This window comes from Peromyscus maniculatus, chromosome 6 (assembly GCF_049852395.1).
Source record: "Peromyscus maniculatus bairdii isolate BWxNUB_F1_BW_parent chromosome 6, HU_Pman_BW_mat_3.1, whole genome shotgun sequence".
In the NCBI taxonomy this organism is placed as follows: domain Eukaryota; kingdom Metazoa; phylum Chordata; class Mammalia; order Rodentia; family Cricetidae; genus Peromyscus; species Peromyscus maniculatus.
In genome coordinates this window covers 93,929,234-93,953,347 of record NC_134857.1, presented here as the reverse complement: position 1 = coordinate 93,953,347, position 24,114 = coordinate 93,929,234, and the positions used below count along the sequence as shown (strand labels likewise).

General features: G+C 36.4%; 1 protein-coding gene across 1 annotated transcript in view; it reads right to left on the bottom strand.

The window, feature by feature from the left end:
* The window catches only part of Col11a1 (collagen type XI alpha 1 chain), a 201,646-nt gene that overhangs the window by 151,731 nt on the left and 25,801 nt on the right, over window positions 1-24,114 (bottom strand). Inside the window, exons 3-4 of the mRNA XM_042279780.2 lie at window positions 18,357-18,570; window positions 14,051-14,213 (exon numbers count right to left, since the gene is read on the bottom strand). Coding sequence (XP_042135714.1) covers window positions 14,051-14,213; window positions 18,357-18,570 — 377 coding nt within the window. The remainder of the gene's footprint in view (window positions 1-14,050; window positions 14,214-18,356; window positions 18,571-24,114) is intronic.

Genomic DNA, 24,114 nt, shown 5'->3' with positions numbered 1-24,114 from the left:
AGGATTATATTATCTTGCTATACCTAACATTTGGGGTATATATGGAAATGTACTTAATTAACTCAGCACATAGTAGAAGTACCTCCACAACTATGTTCCTTGTCACTACTGACCACAAACGAGTTATGGAATCATTGGTTCTCCTCATTGGATGAACAGATAATGAAAATGTGGCATGTATGCACAAGAGATGTGTGCAATGAAGGTCTACCTGGTTAGATTTCATATGAAAATGAGAATTCTCCTGAACATTGTAGGTGTGCTCTGAGGAGGCTAAATTTAGAAACAACCTACTTGTTTATTGGACACAGCAAAGCATCCTGATAGTAGCATGAGGAAAACTGGCTGGTTTGAGTCCCATGCAGAGTGACAAAAAGGAGGCAAAAGGAAAATGTTGGGAGACATGGCAACCTGGACCGAGTAAGAGAGCAAAGAAAGCTTACTGGAATAGCACTTGTGTAGGCAAGGAGGGTGTGGTTGAACAGCCTCTTGCCAAAGAAAAGACTGGGGATGCTAACCATTAGCAATGGAAGGAATCTCAAATATCTTCAAGGCCCCTACTTCCATTATAGGACAATAAGAGCCTAGAAGAACAAATTTATTTCAGAGACCTTCCACTGTACAGTGAGCAATTAAGTACACCATGACTGCTATAGTGGGGCTCACGTGATGGCAAGCCTCAGTACAGACCATGTAATCTAGTTTTTCAGGGGAAAATGCAAGAGTTAGGGTAATGGAAGCTTCTATCAAGATTTTTCTTTCTTTAAGCCTTAGAATACAGTACTATTGTGCAGAATGGACTCTTCACAGGGGATTGCTGATGAAGCTGTGCATAGGAGAGCTCTGTGAGTAAACATGAAGTTAAAGTTGCATCAGAGAGTCTAGCAAGTTGCAAGGGCTACTGGGGAAAGATGAGAACACCATCTGACACTAGCCCAGGAGCTTATGTGATGGGACTCAGCACAGCAATATGGGAAGGGCCCCTCAAGCCATTGGGTGCACACCTCTTGCCCCAGAGTCTCCAATGTGCGACAGACATTACATAAGGATGTAGCATTTATCATGCTAATGTCCAGTCTTGCCTTGGGCCAGTTTCTTCCATCAACTGCTTGATCCCTACCTTCTGGATACAATTCCCATACAGGTCCCACCATTGTATCTTAGAAGCATGTAACTTGATACTTTACTTTTACCCTGGCATATAGCTGACAATTTTCTTGTGTCTCAGATAAAACTTTGGTTTTGAGTTTTTAGCAAAGCTGGAAGAGTTGAGAAACTTTGAGACTTGGGACCTAAGGAAATGAACTCATTTGGGTAATTAAAAGAATATCAGAAATTAAGGACAACAGGGATTGGAATATGATGCTTTGAATACTGAAATTTCATTTAACAGGCCTAACATTCAATGTTTGACTGGCACACTGATGAGAACTAGTGGTAATACTTAGGCAATTATGACATTCCTTCAAGAAAGATGGTGGGACCATGATCATTTTCCTTTCCTCTGTTTTGGCTTGAGACATTAGTCTTGAACTGCTGTGTTCATTCTTGCCAGGATGTACTGTCATCCACCATCCTCTCCAGAGATGACACAAATGGGAGCCTGCCCTGGACTTTGAACATCCAAACCTGAGCTGCATAAGCCTTTTCTCTTTGTGTGGGGTACTTGGGTGTTTCCCTGCTGTAAGGCAAAGCTGGTACTACTAACACATCTCTGTACTGCTCTTTCTTCCCTTTCCCCTTTAGGCCCCAAAAAGGTAATGGTACTCAGATTCCTCAGCTTTGTTCTTTGCACTTCTACAAGCATGACTTTGGTTTCCTAATGAAGTTGAAGGAGTCCCATGTATTTAAAGGCCCTAAGATTATAATTTTATATTTTAATTATATATACAAATTTTTTAACTATTTACGTAAAAAGTATAGATGTGTCATTTGTTAGGAAAGATCCAGGCCTATACTATAAGACAGTCTGTTGCACTGGAATGTAAACTACACAAAAGTCGTTGTATTCTCTGTGATGCTCATAGTGTCCATACTCAGCTAGCATGTACTAGGTTTTCAGTAAACACCAAATATATGGCTCTACAGGCAAATATTTTTTTCATCATTGAAAGATTCCATTTAAACATATGTAAACTAAAAACAAGTAAACAAGTTCTTCATCTTCTGGACCTTGACATAGACATCCCCTTCTTCTGGTGACATTAAAGATTTCCTTTAATGTGGATGAGTGTTTTGCATATACATAGGTGTATCATTAGCATGCCTGGAGGCCACAGAGGTCACTAAGGGGCATCAGATCCCCTGGAACTAGAAATTATAGTCAGTTTTGAGCAGCTACATAGGTGCTGAACTTGGGTCCTCTGCAAGTGTTGTTAACCACAGAGTCACCTCTCCAGCCTCCCTGATTCTGATATTAATCTGTCTCATTTTTCAATAATAAATTACAACTCTGAATATTTAGAAAGTACCATTACTTTTCTTGCATTTCCTAAAAATTTTTTTGAAAAATTATAAGTAAAATTTAAGCTGTTTGTAAACTGAAAATTTCACATGGTAAAACACATTTTTTTTCAAATTTTTAGAGAAAATTGAAGTATCAGTATAAAGTTTATGGAATGTGGCTCTAGATTTCACTTGTAATTGCTCCAAGAGTAAGTTCCAAGAAAATCAGTTTTGTGAATCTTAAAGTGATTATCCATAAGCCAATCATGCCAGGAAAAAGAAAGGAAAAAAAAAACATGTAATAGAAAAGAAAGAAAAATCTATGCAACTGAACTGTCTGGCAGATGCTACAGTGAAGGCAGTGGTGTGGCACAATGTTACACTCTGTCTGATAGATGTTCCCTTCATTCCCAATTATCTACTCACATTTGAAATACGAAAAACAAAGTGGTCTTGGTAGCGTTTCTAATTGCATACCCAGGAAGAAGAAGGTGGACACTAAATCTTACATGAGGTTAAAACTCTTATCCAGGAAAGTCACATTAGTTGGATTGTGCTTCCAGCCTACTGAGACTTCTGAATTTGCCAAGACAGTAAGTCCCATCACTGTATTTTGTTCTCAAACATTCCATACAGTTAGTGATACTTTCTCAAGCATTTTGTGGGATTAGGGAAAGCTGCCAAAATGCTTAGAGTTGTAATGTGATTGAAATACACACCAGAGATTGCACTGGAACCATAATTCAAAGGAAAGAATGAGAGAAACCACATAGTCATTGTCATAACTACAGCCCACACAGCCCTAATGGGGCACCAAAGCCAGAGGAGGAAACCAATTTTATGAAAATAAGCTGTGTCCTACATTATTTAAATATATTTCTAATTCAACAAACATTTACCAAGTATTACATACGGTACAGAAAACGTCTGACACAAGTGAAAACACTTCCCCCGAAGCATACATTTATCTTATACTTTCTATATGTTCAATAGTAAAAAGAGTTCTTATTTAAGTATAAGTACTAATATGGACCCATTCCACACAGTGAACAAGCAAAATTAACACAACGTTTAATAAAAAAAAAAAGTAACATACCTTATCCACTACTTCCCTAAAGCAACAGGTCATCTATGTTTCTTAATAAGTCTGGAGAGTATATTTAGTATTTAAACTTTATCAGTGAAATAATTTGTATGGCAAACATGACTATATACTTTTTTTAATATTACAGAAAGCTTCTGCCTTTACCAAATTGGTATTGTAGAACCAGAAAGGAAATAAGGAAATGGTAGAATGCCAGAAACAATTGCAAAAAAAAAAAAAATAGAACAAAGAAGAAGAGTGATATATCAGAAGGATAGACTTTATATAGCTAGTTCAATACGAGAAAATTTTACTAACTAAAGGACACCAAGAATGAACGTAAAGAGTAAAGAATGGAACTAACACAGGACCCTCAGAACAGAGACTGTTGGATGAATAGGTAGGAACTATGCTGTAAGCAGCATGTTTGAAGGAAGGAACACACTGTGGACTGGAAGGGGCAAGGAGGAAAGGAATCATGCAGTTGGAGAGAATTGCAGAGGATGAGACAGAACCTGCAGATATATGAAAGGATGAAATGTGTACTCTAAATCAATAGAAAATCCCGGGATGTTATGATCAAAGAGGTGACATCAGCCATTCTCTCATTCCATCTTTCCCTTGGGAGCTGATTGCCAGGAATAAAGAATGGGAACTGTGGAGCCATTACAAGGAGGCCTGAACAGAGGAAACCAATAGACAAGCCTTCGGTGGTATGCACAGCATGCTTTTCACTCATGTAGGAACTATATCCAGCCATTTATAGAACAAAGTGAACCAAGCTATGCCTTTAAAAGATCACATTCTAAAAGTAGCTCAACAATAAAGAAATTAATTGCATTTCTTGTATACTCATTTGAGCTACAGATGCTTTCACATTAATGGTATGTTTATCATAAAACACAGGTAGAAAAGAGGATGATACACAGTTTTTACCAGGATAATATTATGGCTTATAATCTTTTAAAGGTTTTTTTAAAGGTTGCAAATGTAGTTTATAAACCATAAAAAGAGAGTTAAAGCCCTTTCCTTTTAGCTAGTGTTCAAAAGAATTCATGTCTATAAACACCACATATTTACTCAGAGTAGCATTATCAGGAACCTAAAGTAGTAAGTTCCTTTTCCATTAGCCCCACGAGTTCCATCAGCCCTCTTGAGCACTCTCCTATTTTGCTTCCTATTGCTGTGATAAACACTGGCCAAAATCATCAGGAGAAGGCTATGTCACTTCCATGGCACAGCCCATCTGAAGTCAGGTCAGGAACTCAAGCAGGAACTTGGAGACAGACACTAAAGCAGAGACCATGGAAGGCTGAGGTTGACTTGCTTGCTTCCAGCCACCATTTTCACACACTTAAAAATCTGTCCAGAGGTGATGACAACCCCTCTGGGTTGAGCCCTCCTCCATCTATCAGCAATCAAGAACATGTCCCATGGGTCAGTCTGATGGAGGAACTCCCTCAATTGATTTTCCTCTTCCCAGGTAGCTCTGGCTTTTGTCAAGTTGACAAAAAACACCCAACACAAGTGCCAAGTTCTACTGGACAGCTGTACCATACTCCTCTCCTCAAGGCTCAAGTATTATTACAGAGGAAGAATAGAAAATCTTCAAGAACCAGAAGTAGTCTATACTTGTAGTGAAACAATTATTTGTGGACATGATAGCACCATTGTTCACCTGAACTCACAGAGGCCACTCAAAATCCCAACATGGATGACAGAGAGGCTCCTGAAGTTCTACTTTAACTGAGGATATGTTGGCATCTGATGGCTGAGTCAGGAAGAGTCAGTTTTTCCACACGGATGAAGCACCTGAGAAGCTACCCATAGTGGACAGTCTTATACCTATGCACACTGAGACAGCACAAAGTGGCTTGGTGGGTTCAAAAAATGCAGAGGGTATCAAAAAAGATAATGGAACAGAGGGAATAGGAGGTGGATGTAAAGAAAACACATTATGTGCATGGTTTGAAATTCTTCAACCACCTTTTTAAAAGTTAACAAATTGCTGAGGAATAATAGTTCTTAACATTTGAAATGAAAAAGAGAAGAGGTACTGCCTTTTTCAAAGGTAAGCTATACAGAGACAAACTTGTAAAAGGAGAGAGAGATAACAAATTTGATATTTTAATTACACACAAGGTCAGGAGATAAATGGGTTCCACTTAGAGGAAAGAGTAGTGTATGCATGATGGTGCTTTATATCTGTACAGAGTCTCCAAATCTAACTCCACCTCAAATGCTTCATTTTTATCCTACAAGCAAACTCAGTCAAAATGCAGACTGAATGTGAAATTTTAATAAGACATCAATAAAGTCCTAAAAAATAAAATACATACCCCCATCTGGTAATCAAATTTCATTGATGCAGAAGTGATCATATATATATATATATATATGCAGGCAGGCAATTGGACACCCTATAGCCTTTAATGAAGTTCAGGCACATCTCAAAGGAAAGACTGAGCAAGTGCCCACATGTTCCCTGAACATTGGTTGTAACTCATGTCGTGCATTTTTGTGTGTTGTTCTTCACCACACATGTCATATGAACTCACTCAGCAGCACTCAGGAATGTAATTACACACTAAAAATCCAAAACCAGATGCTCCTTCCAGCCATGAGGAGGGAAAACTCTCAAGAACTGGTTAAACCAAATTGTGTACATATGTCCAGGAGCAGCACTTAAGTGTCTCCTTAAACAGACACTCAGAGGAGAAACTGTCATATTTGGCATCTCAATTTAGTAAAGAATTAGTCATTCCAATTCTAAACAAAATCTGACAAGCTGAGCCAGTAGATTACAAGCTCGTGGGGACCAAAGAGTGATGGCTCAGTTGATAACACACTTGTTGTATTAGGCATGAGGATCTAAATTCAATTCTGGGTACCCACTTTTAAAAAAAAAAAAAAAAAAAACAGTCTGACATGGAGACATGTGCCTTGTCAGCCTAGTATTGAAGAAGTAGAGACAGAAGAGCCCTAGGCATAGTTGGCCGGCCAGCCTAGTCAAGTCAGTGAAGACAAGTTCAGTGGGAGAGTTTGTCTCAAAAACCAAAACATAAAGAAACTGAAGAAGACACCTGATGTCTGTCTCTCTCTCTCTCTCTCTCTCTCTCACACACACACACACACACACACACACACACCCCACACACACTTAAGCATATCTACATATTCACTCAAAAGAAATAAAACTGTTTTATAAAAACTGTTTTAAGACACTGTTGTGTATATACATTTAACTGTTTCTACACAAAAGCTTTTCTCCACACACACACAAAAAAAAAAAATATATTCCGGGGGCTGGAGAGATGGCTCAGAGGTTAGGAGCACTGATTGCTCTTCCAGAGGTCCTGAGTTCAATTCCCAGCAACCACATGGTGGCTCACAACCATCTGTAATGAGATCTGGTGCTCTCTTCTGGCCTGCTGTCATATATGCTGTATACATAATAAATAAATAAAATCTTTAAAAAAATTCCATTTATTTTTCAATGTTAAAAAATTTAAAAATTTCTATGAATATATGTAGCTGGACATTTCTCCAGTCCCACTGGGACCCACAGCCACTCAGACCCAAATAAACACACAGAGACTGTCAGGCCATGGCAGGCTTCTTGCTATCTAGTTCTTATATCTTAAATTAACCTATTTCTATTAATCTATAAATTGCCATGTGGCTTGTGGCTTACTGGTATCTTTACATCTTCTCATGGCTGTGGCGGCTGGCAGTGTCTCCTGACTCAGCCTTCCTCTTCCCAGAATTCTCTTCTCTGCTTGTCCTGCCTATACTTCCTGCCTGGCTACTGGCCAATCAGCATTTTATTTATCAACCAATCAGAGCAACACATTTCACAGCATACAGAAAGACATCCCCAGCGAATATACTGAATGCTTATAGCAGAATAGCTGCAGGATGCTAAGATTTTCTGGGTGTGGTGATGGAATTTCAACACAAATCTCTGTTGAACTTGTGTTACAATGCTCAATTTTGACTTTATGTATAAATATCAAATTCGGCAAATTAACACTTCAGATTTGTCGGCTACAGCTTGCTGTTTCTCTTGCAATGATACATTTCCTTACATTTATAAAACAAATAATTGTGGTTTTTAGGGCACATTGCACAAAACATGAATCATGAATGTTTTACATAAGAATTTCAACATACTTTTAAAGCCAGAGCTATATTCTAAAACGCACAGCTAACCAACTTCTCTGAGGCAAGAATAAAGCAGACAAACATAAATCACTGAGAAGTGCCATTGCTTTGCTTCTCTGAATAATCTAGAGTGCTTCGGGAGTGTAAACAATGAAGTCCTAGTCGATAATAACACTTGCTTTTGTTTTCAGCTGTTGGAGACTTCTTTAGAACATTAAATTATAAATCTGTATCTCATACAAAGTGACACGAAGCTCCTATGTTAAAACTACATTTCCACCAAGTTCCAAAAGTAAGTAACAATTTTTGAAATTAAGTCCAAATTAAGAAAGAATCTTTACAGAATCCTCTGCTCACATGGATGTGTCTTCCCAAATGTTAACTCATTTGATCTTCATATTTTTCGGTAATACAAAGAACACTTCTCATTGTACAGATGAGGTTAAATAAATAAAGTCATGCTCCCACTCTCGTTCTCATTCCAAACACCACCACCTCAGGGCAGTGTGACCCCAGAGTAAACACACTAACGACCTGGATTTGACTACACAGCTGCCGAGCGAGAGAGAAATTCCACCCCCTCTGCTACAGAGGTTCTCAGCCTTCCTAAGGCTGTGAGCCTTGAATGCAGTTCCTCACGGTGTGGTGACCCCAACCATAAAATTATTTCATTGTTACTTCATAACTGTAATTTTGCTACTGTTATGAATCATAATGTAAATATCTGTGTTTTTGATGGTCTAAGAGGACCCCTGTCTGACCTTCAAATGTGTCACGGTCCACAGGGTAAGAACCACTGTTCTACCACTTTTTAAAGCTTCTATGATGTCTCTGTCTGGAGCTAGGAATTAGTACATGTAGATAGATAAGAAAAATAATTTATCTAAATTTAAATACACATGGGGGCCACAGCAAGAAGATTACTTTTTAAATTACATAATTCACTTTTATTTGCAATTAATGAATTGAAAAGGACCTCTTCTCAAACAAGACAAGTGATATACTAGAGTAGAATGGTGAATTTTGAAATAGTAGCTTGAGTGAGAACAAGGAATAGCTTAATGAAAGAACATATTGTCTAAAATGCTATTTCCTATATTTTTCCTTATTTTTGAGAATAAGAATGAAATGCAATCATATCCCACAATACTTGTCCCACTTCTGTAATTTCCCCTCCAAACCTTTCGATTTTGTGTTTCAATTCTGTGTTTGTTTTGTTTTTGTTTGTTCATTTTGGCAAGCCAATAAATTCAGTTAGTGCTGCCCCTATTTACAGACTAGGGGTTCATCCAAGGGAGCATGGTAAACCTACCAGTTATGGGGAGAGAAACAGATTCATTCTTTATTGATTTTATACTTCTCAAGAAAAATTCAACCAAGAGTTCACAAAGAATGCTAAACAAATAGGTCTCTGTACTGATGTAAAAACTCTAAAGATTTCATTAAACATATGGGAGTGTGTAAAACTTACTGGGAGACAAGGACTTATTTAATTCAGTTCATTGCAGTCTCAATTATCCATCTCTGCTGATTAAAGCTATTTTTCACCTTAAGTTGGGAAAGGTATCTCCCTCAAAAGACTGAAAACACCCTTCAGGTAATTCAGTTTCTCCAATGATTTCAGCATATCAGTTTGGAATAGTAAGAGGAAAATGCTTTAATTCCATCAAATTACAGCACTTGCTTATCAAATTATAACCCTTGGTTACCCTCTTCATACCTTCTTTCCCTCAACAGTCGCTGTACTGCTTAGATACTGATTGATGCCTTTAGCTTCACCTTTAATCTCTCAAGTGAAATAACTGAAATTGTTATCATCCCTCACTTTCACCCTTCTAAGATTTATATTCCACAAAATAGGTCCTCAGCATTTTATGAAACACAGATGAGATTATGGAAAGTGATTGGTGAATAAACTGACGTTAAAACTGTCTCTACATGCCTCATGTACCTCCCTTTTGTGGACCAGACAAAATTCTACGAAATGTCCGCCTACCCGGGAGTTAAACACTCCACCATAACTCAGTCATGGGTGGTAAAGTGTACACCTTCATTTTATTTAAAGGGTTCTATAAGATCTCACAGTAACAAAAAGACAGATCATTCTCCCAGGCATCTAGAAAAGAGAGCGAGGAAGAATATTTTAAATAAACTGAATTATTCAGAACTGCCAATCACAATTTGGCCTTCTGTGTAGAAGGAGGAAAATGCATAATTCCAGTCCACCTGAGTCTTCCTATCCACCTGAGAGAAGAGAACTGAGAGGCGCTGACAAACCTCTCGTTTTGACATTCCACGAGTCAGACTCCCCACAGGACTCACACTTAATATGACTACAGATTGTTTTTTCTTCTTGACACTTCCCCACAGATTATTTTACTCCAGCTATCATGTATGCCTTTCAGGAGGAAAAATTTAAGACATATTGTTAGGTAAGACACACAATTTATGGAGAACAAATAACATCAAAACTACAATCAAATATAGCAAGGTCAGAAATAATGTAAGAGGATTTTTTACATCTGATTACTGTGTTTAAGGTCTTAATAGACTAAAACAAACCTTATGCAAGCATATACGACTAATGAAATGCAGGTAAGTAATAATCACAAGAAAAACGTGATCAATAAAACTGACAGAAATGGAGTACAATTATACATGAATATCAATACCACAGACACAGCAGGGGGAAGAACGTCAGTTCAAGAACTGATAATAGAAACTAACCAGATTAAAAGACAAACAGAAAAACAAAAACAAAAACAAATAAAGAACTGGATGAAAAGATAAAGCCTTGGAGTGTGGTGCAATAGTAGAGTGTTTGTATAGTAGTGTGCATGAGACTCAAGGTGGGATACAGGAACAATGAGGTAACACAAAAAGGCAGAACAGAATATTCAAGAACTATGGGAAAGATTAGGTTTAGGGAATCATGTTTGAGAAACTTGACAAGTGTAGTTCTGACATTCCCAGGAAACATAATCTCATAGCAACTACCTTTTCCCCTGGCTCTTATATTCTTTCTGCCCCATCTTGCTAATGTGGACTCGGTATTAAGTAAAAATAAATTTATGGCCAAGTGGTGGTGGCACACACCTTTAATCCCAGCACTTGGAGGCACAGGCAGGTGGATCTCTGTGAGTTCAAAGCCCAAAGCCAGTCTGGTCTACAGAGTGAGTCCCAAGCTAGATACCCCCTTCCATCTTCTGTGGCTATCCTCACACACAGGTGTGAATGATAAAATAATAGTAGCAATAAAAATAAATATTTCTTAAAGTTTCCTGTGACATTTTCTGAGTGGTTTTGCAAAATTGCCACCATAATTCACTCACCACTCATAAGACACTTTCCCCAGAGTCAGTTTTCTTTAAGAGCCTTTGATTGGTAACGTTTAAAATACTGAAGATTAAAATGATAGTGCTTTGAAAACCATGGCTCTGAATTCTGATTTAATGATGCATTAATTTTTTTTTCCTGAAAAGTCTTCCCTCACATCTTTGAAGCATCATCAGGGTGGACAAACCAGGTCACCTGTTGGATGAACACTTTGTGTCTGCATGGAGTCTACATCCACCCACACCAGTCTCCTCTAAATAAAGCCCAAGCTAAGGTGCTGTTCTATATAGAGGGAATAAACAGATTTAAACTGTCCAAGGTGTTTGATACATGAGCAGCAGGCCTGAAAAGAGCTGTTAACAGGACAAACAAGCAGTCCCACGAGAAATTTTCATTAAGATATAGGTCACTGCTAGTTACTCCAATGCAAAAATGTACAAAAATATTTGAAATGTCATATTATCAAAAGACATGAAATCATAATGGAAGGGACTGCTGTATGTTAATTAAAGAGTAAATTGAAAACCATAATTATTTACAAATTGAAATGCTCATATGTTTGTATTCATTCTCTACCGTGCAAATGTTTACCTACACCTATTCAATTTTTCTTTTCAGTTACTTTGAAGGATGGTCTTTTATACTTCTCAATTGAGAAACGGGGAACTGAAACTCGAGAATGCTCCATAGGAAGTCAGATCCCGGGATTAAGAATCAGAATGTTCTCAATCCAGAATAAGGCTTTATAATTACTCTACAAGTCTTAAAAAAAAAAAAAAACAATCTGGACTGTAAATGAATGCATCCCATTGCATGTTCATGAAAACCATTCTAGAAAAACTTTAAATCATTTTCTGTCCAGTATACTTTTAATTCATAAAAAAATCATCATATTGTGATGCAAATATAGGCATAGGTAATTTCTATATTAGCATAATAGTATCAATCCAGCAGCGTGATACAGTATGTACAAGAAATTATATATCCTAAGTTCCTGGTTAAATATGAGTCACAATATTTTTGGTAAAGTGACACTTGCTGTGTTCAGACTAATGAATATCTAATGTTATCATTGCAGCGGTATCACTAAACCTATTTATCAAACATTAAAATAATATATATTTTACTATGCATTCTTCACACAGATTTTAAAATAATTAGAATTCCATGTAAGTAGCAAAGTATAAACAAAAATAAAAACAAAAGAATTTCAAGTAAAGTTTTTAAAAAGTCACTTAAGTGACCATATATTCATATCTGGCAAACTATTTTTTAAAAGGTGTTGAACAAGTGTATTTATTTGAAGCATTTATTTCCTCCATGTCCAATTCTCACATTGAAAGAGTCTAGTTTGAAGTTTTATATAGCCACACAATAACAGCATTTGGTAAATAAAAGTCTCACAGATAATTAGATGAATGTAAATTTCAATTCGGCTCAATTTTTTCCTCCAAAATTTGCTCATTATTTTATTAAGCAAAAATAGAAGCTTTTCCATTCTGAATAACTAAAATATGATAAGATATAAACCTAACATGCAAAGGTTCTAAGTTCATTTACATTTTAAAAACTAATAATAAATACCCTGTTTAAAGTTTCATATGGTTTCATGAAAGCTCAAAATATAGAGCAGATTTGTAGAGAAATTTCTCACAGTTCCTTGTCATAGTCACTACAGATTTCATAGAAGAATTGCTTCCACATTGTTGTTATTAATGTTTTAATACATTCTTCTAATTAACACTTGCAGTTACTTCAGATTTTAAATGTTATGTTATAAAATCAGTCATTGGAAGTGGAGAGGAGGAAAAGAAGGACAGAGGGAATGAACAAAGAAATCTACTAATGTTCTTTCATTTCACTTATTTACAAAACTAGAAAATTAGCCTATGAATCTATGATTTTTGAAGTAAGATTCTGCAAGAGTAGAAGTTATAATACTTTCTATGATATCCATATATCCAATTAGTCAATATTTATCCATGTATATTCAATTAGTAAATGATAATGTACAAAGAGTATATTGTCATTATATATTTCCACAATTCATTCATCACTTAATTAATCATAATATATTGGATGTAAATATTTTATGTAGAGTCAAGTGGATAAGAACACAGTAATGGAGAAAGTCAATAATGAACGGTATTCCAAATACAAAACCTGAAAATGTCACTAGTGTTCATTGTATTTAATATTGCTCCTCCAATGATTCATATAAATTTATATACAGTGGTCTAGTTGAGACTCTGAGTTTACAATCTTTTTTTAAGTGTACTATCTATATTTGTATACATACATGCATATTAATACATGGGCATGTGTAAACAAAATACATAAATCATATTATACAATTTTATGCAGTTATATTCCAAAATTCAATCAGAATTTGTGCTAATAATACCTCAGTGCACAATTAATAGAGTCAGGCCTCATTTCTATTTATGCAATAAAAATGCTAAAATCCAAAATAAAAGTTACCAGATACAATGACTGTCAGATCCAAAGAAAGTGTCATAATGATAATTAGCAAAATACAACTGGAAATGCTTCTATCATGCCTTGCACTTTATTTTTTAAAAGGAAATTTTAAAACTTAAAGTTCATCTTTATCAGCATAATCTCTATTAGAAAACACTCAAAAAGAAGATAGTCAGGAAGAATATATGCCTGGGATATTTCTCTGAATTAATATTCTAGAACAGGAAGTCAAAAAGTTATTTTCTCTAAGCTAACGTACTAGGAATAAAGTTAAGAGTGAAATGGATTGTCCTTGCCAGGAGAACTGGACACTTGTTTTCAAATCAGCCAATCTTTGCAACGCTTCCCTGGCCTTGCAGTCACCTTTGTCTAACCCTCCTCCGACCCAACAATGGAAAACATCACCACCCCAATCACAGAGGAAGAAAGTAGGTCACCCTTTAGAGCTTTGAACTCAGTTTTACAACATAATGATTGCTAGAATTAATAACCCAGTTGACCTAACAAAACTCATATTAAATAAACTTGATTTATTTTTACCTGAAAAACATCTGTTTCTAAAATTCTTGTTCCGAACACCATGATTCCATTGGTATCGACTATTGATCTCTCACTTCTATCAAGGGGTTTTGTGATCTTCTTCTTACAGTCTACAATCATTGTCACAGTTTTCTTCTCCACACTGATTGCGACCCGATGCCACCTGTAAAAATGAAACAATGCTTTCGTAAGCTTCAAAGGCTCTAGCTGCCAAATCAACAGACTCATTAGAATGTGCACTTTAAATGTCAACAGTAAGCTGAAATGGTACAAAAACAGAGGCACACTATGCCTCACTGGTTTAGCCTAGCTTACCCCGCACAGCACCACGTACTCATAAGGACACAGGTTCCTAAGATACAGCGATGGATTAGGCACCTGTGCTGTTAAGGACACACCCATCCTCTGTTTCACTTTGTGTTTTCTGACGAGTGTATCTGACAGGGGTTGAGATAGATTTGGGTTTCTCTGTGCATAAACACTTTCTTCCAAACTGGAATTCCACAAGAAAAACTGCCCTGGTGATCCCCTGAGAGCGACTGTGAAAGGGTCTGTCTCTTGACTGAATGACTGCTCCATCTGGAGCAGCTGAATGTTCTAATTGTAAAACACAATGTGCTACTCTGTGCTGATCTCCATTTATTTCAAGTGTTTTCATGTTCTTTTTCCACTTTAATTTCAAGACAGTTATAGATCACCACCGTGGGCAGGATCCAAAATTGAGACACAATATCTCTCCTTCTTTCCAGGGCTGGCAAGAAGAAGAAACACTGAAAGAAAGCAGAGTCAGCGCATGTGTGGAGTGGGAGGCTCAATTCAGTCTGCAGCTACTGCCCCAGCTAATTCAAGGCGGTGATGACAGGCTTAGCAGAGGGAATGTGGCCAGCCCTTGGAAACATGCATGCTCTCCCTGCATCCTAGAAAGGGTTTTTTATTAACAATGTCTGGTGCTAACAGAAACCACTAAGTGAAATTCACTTGGATTCTTTAAGCCACTGTGGTTTATATTTTCTTCCAAACGAAAAGTGCTAGATTAATATTCCAGAAGTGTCTAGGAGTAGCCCCATAAAATAAAATACCCAGAAACTTGCATGAGTGTTCCCAAATGTCTGTTTCATGATATTTGGCATGGCTACTGGTGACAACCAAGTACATTTCCATACATACTTTGTCTTCGGTATTTCCACCAGCACATTCAACTAGTGAAGGTCTGAGTAGAGCAAAGAATTATATAAGGAGCCTTGGAGCAACTTCATACACTGAGAGTAAAATTGACACATACTTTATGCCAAGAAGCCGGCGTGCTAACTTAAACCATTCCTAGTCCTGAGGGATGGTCTTTTCATTAGCAGAAAATAAAAATAATTTTAATTGCTAAAATCTCATCGGAACTCTAAACTCAATTGATTTTTAATTATTTTAAGCTGTGCTAATGAGATGATAAAAATCATAGAATTAGATATAGCATAATAATAATTTAGATAGTACTAGGTTAACTCAGTTTAGAATCCTTCATTGCTCTTTCTCTTATGATGTCTGTACCATCAATAAAACATCACAAATTTTTTATGATGAAACAAAAGCTGGTGATTCTCGGCTTAGTAGAAAACATCACCTCTCTAGCTTATAATGCTAACTGTCTGTGCTTCCATGCCTTTATGACCCTAGCAACCATCAAAACATGAATGAAGAAGATGGGAAGAGCTTAGTCCAGAAGATAACTGCTGCATAACTAAGATGTGTGTCCAGTCCCCAGTACCCATAAGAACAGTGGACCTAGCAGCATGCATTTCTAACCCCAGTGCTAGGTCATATATTCTCTCTCTCTCTCTCTCTCTCTCTCTCTCTCTCTCTCTCTCTCTCTCTCTCTCTCTCTCTCTCTCTCTCTCACACACACACACACACACACACACACACACACACATACACATCACACACACACACACACACACACACACACATATGAATAAATTAAATTAAATTACATGAAAAACAATCAAATTAAATCTTTGTGTTGAAGAAACCCAGCAAATATTCACGGAGCTGTTCATTTCTTTTCTGTCTCATAGAAGCCTCCTGGTACTCTCTCCACCTCCTGTAAGGTTTGCTTTCTGATATCCTGTAGCTGATCACATGTCTCCTTCTGCTCCATGCAAATACACTGTAGGGGCATGCTTCCCTCCACATTGTCATGCAAACAGGTGCTTACTTCTGTACTTTCTGTAGAACAACCACTTCATAACAGACGGCCAAGTATGTTGTGCACTACTACACAGTGCATGCCTTCCTTTGATGCAGTTTTATTCATAGAACTACCAGTACTTTGCATCTAAGCTTCTGTTTCTTTGGTCTACAAAACACTAACAATATTCAAATAAACAAGAGTAGAGAGACTTTTCCTGCAATGTTCATGGCTGCAACACCTCGACCCTGATAACCGCCAGCAAAGTAGTAGATTGCATAGAAATACTATGGAATGAGTAGTCTGTTGTGATGAAATCCATGATTGTCCTTAATAACTAAAGTGTATTTTAATACCAATGATTTTTGCATTCCAATTGTGTCATTTGATCTTAACAAATTTGTCATATTTTAATAGTCTCAAGGAAGGACCATAGAACTTGTGCACAGCAAACATCTGCTAATAAATCCATGCATTAAAAATGAATCATGACTCAGAGACCTAAACCAAGCAGGACTGACAAAAAAAAATCAATTAAATGATTGCTAATGATATTCTGCCATACTCAAAGGATCTGTACCTGGCAGCCCAATCATCACAGAGGCTTCCTCCAGCAGCTGATGGGAACAGATACAGTGATTCACAGCCAAACACTAGGGGAGTTAGGAGAACTCTAAGGGGAGGAAGGATTGTAGGAGCCAGAGGGGTCAAGGACACCAGGATAACATGGCCCACAGAATGAACTGAGCAGGGCTTATAGGGGCACAAACAAAAGCTGCAACCACCGAGCGGGCATGGGTCTGCACCAGTCCTCTGCATGTGGTTCTTTAGCGTAGGGTTTTTGTTAGATTCCTAACAATGGGAGCAGGGTTATCTCTGACTCTTTTGCCTGCTCCTGGGACCTATCTCCTCCTACTAGGTTGCCGAGCCCTGTCTTGATGTGAGGGTATATACCTAGTCTCATTGCATCTTGTTATGTTGAATTTGGTTGATATCACTAGAAGGGATGGGCTGCTCTTTTCTGAATGGAAACTGAGGAGCAGTGATTCTGGGGGAGAGGGGAGATAGGAGAGGGATGGAGGGGAGCCTGCAGTTGGGAAGTATTATATGAGAGAAGAATAAATAAATGAAAGAAAACCAAAAGAAAAGTGAATGAATATTGCTACCTATTGATTTACTGAATATATTATCAAACAGTACTTTACCACTGTAGGGTACATACATACAACTTCTTATCTATTTGATAATCACTCAAAATTATTTACTGAGCTTTTCCTATTGTTACATTTTGATATGTGTTCAAACTTAAAACTACTATCAAATTGGATCGAGGTTACAGTAAGATATTTCCCACTTAAAAAAACAGCATAAAGTAAAAATATTTCAGTAATATGATGCATTAAAAATACCTTCTGTACAACTAACTATGCATGACCATCCCCAGTTGATAATTCTACAATATAACCCCTGTACCTAACACTTTGGGAACATCATAGAAGAGTGGGCAGAAAGAAGGATTATAAGAGCCAGACCCAGGGCATTTGCTATAAGATAGAATCTCACATGTATTAGAAGGAATTGTACACCTGAAATCTTAACAATACAGTCACCTAAATTGGACCTGAGCAGTGGCAACACTAGTGTGCATGGGAGAATTCCCAGAAGGCATAAGATAGCAAGGATCAGTCTTATTTAGGAACTAGCCTCATGATATGTGTTCTTTCTTTCCACTATGTCATTCCCAGGGATTGAACCAAGTGGGCAGGCTTGGCTGCAAGTGCCTTTATCCACTGAACCATCAGAACCACTGTTCTCAGATCCCAGTAGGAAAGTGGTCTTCCCTCATCTCAATTCTTAAGATCGCACCACAATTTGATTTCCTCTTGTCAACACTGCCCTGCTTTTCTCTCTCAACCACACAGGTATTCTTGTTTCTTACTGATTTTTTTTTTCAGCCTTTACCTGCGCAGACTTTGAAGTAGAGTACACCAATGTTGGGGATTATATGGTGGTCTTTGGAGGTGTTTTCCATCAATAGCCACTACAAAACACACTTCATATAGACTGTTGAATGATTAATACAATTTTTCAGGACAGCTAACACTCTCTCATGGTGTGACTTACTTCCCATCAGCGATGTTAACTGTTGAGAAGAGAGGATAGTTTTCGGGGCTCGGTTTTCCAGTGTGGTCTTCAAATAGAAAAACAGGTGATCTCCCAACCTCAACACCAAGTTGCTGAATACCATGTTCATTATATATCGATAAAAGGAAAGACTGAGTTCCTTTTTTGGGTTTTATTGTAAATAGTATTGAAAAATCTTCCGGAAAAATTCCACCTGAAAAGACAAAATTGAGTTAGAAATTCCAGATTTCCAAATTGTCCCTAGCTCACAATTTTACCTGAACATTTTATATGGCCCTGATAACTAAATTCAAATAGGATTTTATAATTTAATTTTACATATCAGCCATGGATTCCCCTTTCCTCCCTCCTCCCCCCACCCCCGGCCCTCCCCTCAACCCACACCCTATTCCCATCTCAAATAGGAAACAGTTAACTACTAGTGTAGTTAAAGAGGTGATCATATGAGTATCAAGTTTTCTCTGTATATTCATCCAAGTTAAGCCTCAAGGCCATTTATGTAAAGAATAAAGATTATGAGAAACTGAGCCCATAGTCAGAAAACAAGATCATACTATCAGTGCAATTTCAAACACAGCAGACACTCATTTAAAATTTTTAATTATCCTTTTAGATGTATTTTTAAATTATGTGCATTTGAGCAGAGAGAGAATGTGCATGTGAATGCAGATGACTGTGGTCTCCAAAGAGTGTGCCCTCTTAGCTACTAAGTCACTCTGCAGTCCCTATTTTTCCTATTTTTATTATTTTAATTATGTGTATCTGTGTGTGGATCCATGACAGCAGGTGTCCAAGGAAGCAAGACACATCAGATTATCTGGAACTGGAATTTCATTCAATCACCTGACAAGGGTGTTGGAACCAAAGTCCACTCCTCTGCAAGAACAGTAAGGGCTCTAAACACCAGAAGAATCTCTCTAGGCCCCCAAAATAATTCTCAAACATGTATTTAACCATTTCAGTTGACACAAGCTTTGTATTTCTGAGCTGTGTCCACATTGTTCCCACGCATGCTCTTTGTGAAAAGGCACTGTACGAAGGTAATACAAAAGCATTGCTCTCATCGTGTATGTGAACACTTAAAGAGATTTTTGATCACACAATTCAGTTTCACTATTGAAAAGCATGTCACTGAAAATCAGAACTATTAGGTATGAAGGCTCCCTGTCACTTTTTTTTCTCTTGCCACAATCTTATCTCAAGTACCTAGCCTACTACCTGACTTTCACAGGTGCTTACTTCACATTTGCTAAGTGTGTCGGTTTGAGGAGTGCCTTAAATATGATATATCTCTCTTATACTTGGACTCTATATTATTAAGGAAACATTATATACTAAGTGGAAGGTTTTATTTATCAAAGTAACAATATATATGATTCATATATATTATATATACTGTTATATACAATACATAATATTATATATTACAACATCATTTAGGACAAATTTATTACTTCAGTTAAAATATTATCTATTCACAAAACAGGTATTTTTGTTATGTACTATATCAAGAGCTTTAACATTAAACCCATTTATTCTTAATTCAATTACAGGTTGTAGCAAAGTGATTCTTTAAAGGCATTGTGAATATCACTGCTATAGGTTCAAATTCCACAAATGATGGAGTTATGCAGTTCCATTTCTGCTCATGGTGAGAAGAAGCTTATTTGTAGAGATACTATGTTTGCATCTCATCGAAGCACAGTTTATCATAGCAAAAGAAGTTTTTTCCAAATTACTGGAATGACTGAGGCTGGTTCAGTAAACATCAAACAAAAAGGAACTTTATGAATTGGATAAGAATAGCAGTGAAAAAAAAATGTTTCCTGAGTGAGAAACCTTCTAAATGTATTCAAAAGGTAACACTTACAGGTAGTATGGATACATAGTTTTGTACTGCACATATATGCACAAACTAGGTAAGTGGTAACTAATACAGTATCTCAGTTAAAATGTTGGAATATCAGGCTGGTGAGATGGCTTTAGTAGGTAAAGGACTTGCTGCCAAGCCTGATGACCTGAGTTCTATACCCAGGACCACATGGTGGAAAAAGAGAACCAACACTTGCAAATTGTCCTCTGTAACACATACACACACACACACACACACACACACACACACACACACTGTCATACAAATGAATATAGACATGCATGTAAATAAAAATAAATAAAATATCATTAAAAAGAATCCTGGGTCTTGTCCGATCCATTGGACACAAGATACTCTTGTCATATGCTCTTAGCAAATTACATAATGTCCCTTAGCTGAGCTAATGATGTAGACTGAACCCTAGAACTACTGTAGAAATTAAGTAGCATGCCACCAAAGTCAATTAGTGTTGACTAACTGATTCTCATTCTTTTTAAGTTAATACTAAACAAAATTCAACAATAGAAAGTGTTTGTTTTCAATAACTCAAGCTATCATAAAAATCTTTCAACCTACCTGTCAAATCATTGTTTTAAATCAGCTGAAATGTATTATTCATGTGTGTGTGTGTGTGTGTGTGTGTAGTTCAACTGGAATTTTTACTTGTTATGATGATTGAATCCAGGATCTCATACATGCTCTGCAAGGACTTTACCTCTAAAGTACATCTATGTCTTCTAACTTGATTTAAATGTAACAGGAAATTTTAGTTTTATTTGGTTTTAATTTCATAATTTTATAAAAATCACTAGGAGATAAATAATCATACAAGATATAAAAGCTATAAAGCATATCACTTAACAACTTGCTTTATAATTGCTGTGCTATTGAGATATATGATTAGGTAATTCACTCTATTATTGAAAAAGGCCCAAGGTAAACAAACTGAAAATTTTCCATGATCTTATAGTGGAAGAAAAGGACTTTAAAACATTATAATCTGGGAGAAAATACTTTGTGCAGTTTAACAAAAAAGTGAACAAAAGTCTACATAGGACATTAAAAGAGGTGAGACATCAGAAAAAATTGTACTCATATAAGAGTAAGAGGATTGTGTGAAAATTTAAAAAGTCACTGAGTTTGTGCAGTGAAAGTTCTGGAAACTTTAGCTTGTTAATACAGTACTAATACTACACTACATTAAATACGTGAAACAGCATTCATCAAAGCATAGTGTATACATCAAATGTGAAGTTTAACAGCTTTAAAAAATCCATATTTTGAAAGACAAACACAGATTTAAGACATGTCAAATGACTACTGGTAAAAGTGCCCAGTGTCTAATATTTGATATTTATATTTATTTAGAAGAATACTTGTCTATAATAACCATCATGATTATCACAGATTCAGCCACAACTCTTAAAATGGGTTTTTAATATAAACAAATGTTGCTTTCATTAATAAATATATAAAATAGCATAATAACAGTGATTTTAAGAGTTTAAATTTTGTTCAATATTTTTCCAAACAGAATATATCTTTCAAAAATATTTTTATGTTTTAATAGTGATGATAATTCAATAATATTCTGTATGCCATAACTACAATGATATTCAAATACATCATATGTTTTAATCCAGTGCCTTAGATGGTTGGGCATTGTTATCTAACTAAAATGTTGAATCTATCCAACTCCTCATCTATACTTGAGCTTAAATATCCTCTTACTTTAATGGTTATGAAGATGTAAGTCAATATACAGTTTTTTGCAGGATATTTATATCAGTATTCAAAAAGTGGTAATGAGAATTTGAAAACAGCAGCTTTATTTAATTTGAAGTGCACATTTTCAGATCTTCTGATTTAAAGTCTCATCCTGGAGCTTTGGAGAACACATATTTTTATTCTGCAACAATATATTAATCTCTCTTCCTGATAGAACTCCCTACTTTCAATGATGACTACTGAAGTGTCCAGTCATCCAGCTGTGTTCATCAGCAAATGTACTACTTTGTAAACAATGTTCACTAATTTGGCATTCATAATGGTGATACTATCACTACTATTTTTTAATTATCATTAATGCATAACTTGCAGGAAGTTTTCCTCTGCAGGCAGGAATGTACCTAAGATGCCTATCATAGGAGTCTCTTATTTAAAATAGCCATTGTTAAAACCATAGGCTGCAACACAAGAGTGCTAACTGGGGTAAAACAGTCATACGGATAAGTTCTGTTCACTGGAGTGGAAGAAGATTGCACAAGCATACATAATGGCCATTCTCCAGGAAGGAACAATCAAACACCAAATTAATTAAATTAACTGCATGACCTTGAGATAATGAGTCAATTATGAAAATATTATAAACTGTATCTTATTTAGTATTTCTAAAACAGTTCCATTAGTTCACGTTTTTCCAATTTATTTCCTGTTCAAAATTATTGTTTTCCTACTAGATATAGAAGATACATAGTTAAATGAAAAAGTAAAAGTAACATTACTATTATTTATAAAATTTAAAGTGAATTTCAAATACTATGGACTTAATATTTTAAGAACTTTTAACCTTTAACTTTTAAATACAGACTTTTTTTTCATTTTAGTATTTTGTGTCAATATACTGCTTTTGTTCACTAAAACTTAATGAAAATCTGAAAATTTTAATGAGTGCCCAAGATAAATATGTTTTTAAAATACCTTAGAACAGGCTATGGTGGTTCCTCAAGAAGCGAAGACTGAAAAGTTCACTAGTTTGAGGGCAGGCTTGAACTGCAGAGTGAGGCCCTGTTTGGCCCACTCCTCATAGAAGATGAAAGAAAGAAGAAAGAAAGAAAGAAGAAAGAAAGAAAGAAAGAAAGAAAGAAAGAAAGAAAGAAAGAAAGAAAGAAAGAAAGAAAGAAAGAAAGAAAGAAAGAAGGCAGGGAGGGAGGGAGGGAGGGAGGGAGGGAGGGAGGGAGGAAGGAAGGAAGGAAGGAAGGAAGGAAGGAAGGAAGGAAGGAAGGAAGGAAGGAAGGAAGGAAGGAAGGAGGGGAAAATCAAACAAAGAAGCAACGAAAGAAACAAACAAAGGAAGGAAGGAAGAGGATAAGGAGTACAGTGTCCTTACAAGGAAATAATATTTTATTTATAATACTGAATTCCTTTATCATATTTGCTGACTGATTTAAAAATTGATGTATAATGTCAGTTCTTCAGATAGTGAAATAATGGACAAACCAGAGAATTTAAATGTTAACATTTTGGGGAAGATCCTAAAGCAGCAAAATGAAATCTGATCAAATATGAAATATTGATCTTGTATCACAAATATAATTGGTCAAGTTAAATAACATCTGTGAAACTCAGTTTACATTTAAATAGGAACAAGGGCACCAAGCTGAAGGCTAAAAAACTGGCATATATAAACTTCAAGAACGTGTAATGGGCTGCCTGCTTAGATAATGTGATATCAGGAATTCTCATTTCTGCACTCAGTGATCTTTTCCTACATTATCATGACTTCAACATAATTAACACTACTGGATCAAACAGTCTCTCACAGAACAAGTAAAAGATTTTCCCAGAACTTTATCAGTTTTCACATGAAAATCTCTCAGGTAAAGTCTTATAAAAATCTCTAATCTCTGAATTCTGGGTATTTGTGAGAAGTGACTAGTTGTATGTCTCAATTACTTACTATTTTACTATTATGAAGAGATACCATGGCCATGGCAACTTATAATAGAAAGCAGTTAATTGCTCAATTTCAGAGAGTTAGTGCCTGATCATTACGGTGGGTAACATGGCAGCTGGAAGGCACAGCACTGGAGCAGTAGCTGAGAGCTTACATCCGACCCACAAGTTGGCAGTAGAGAGTGAAAC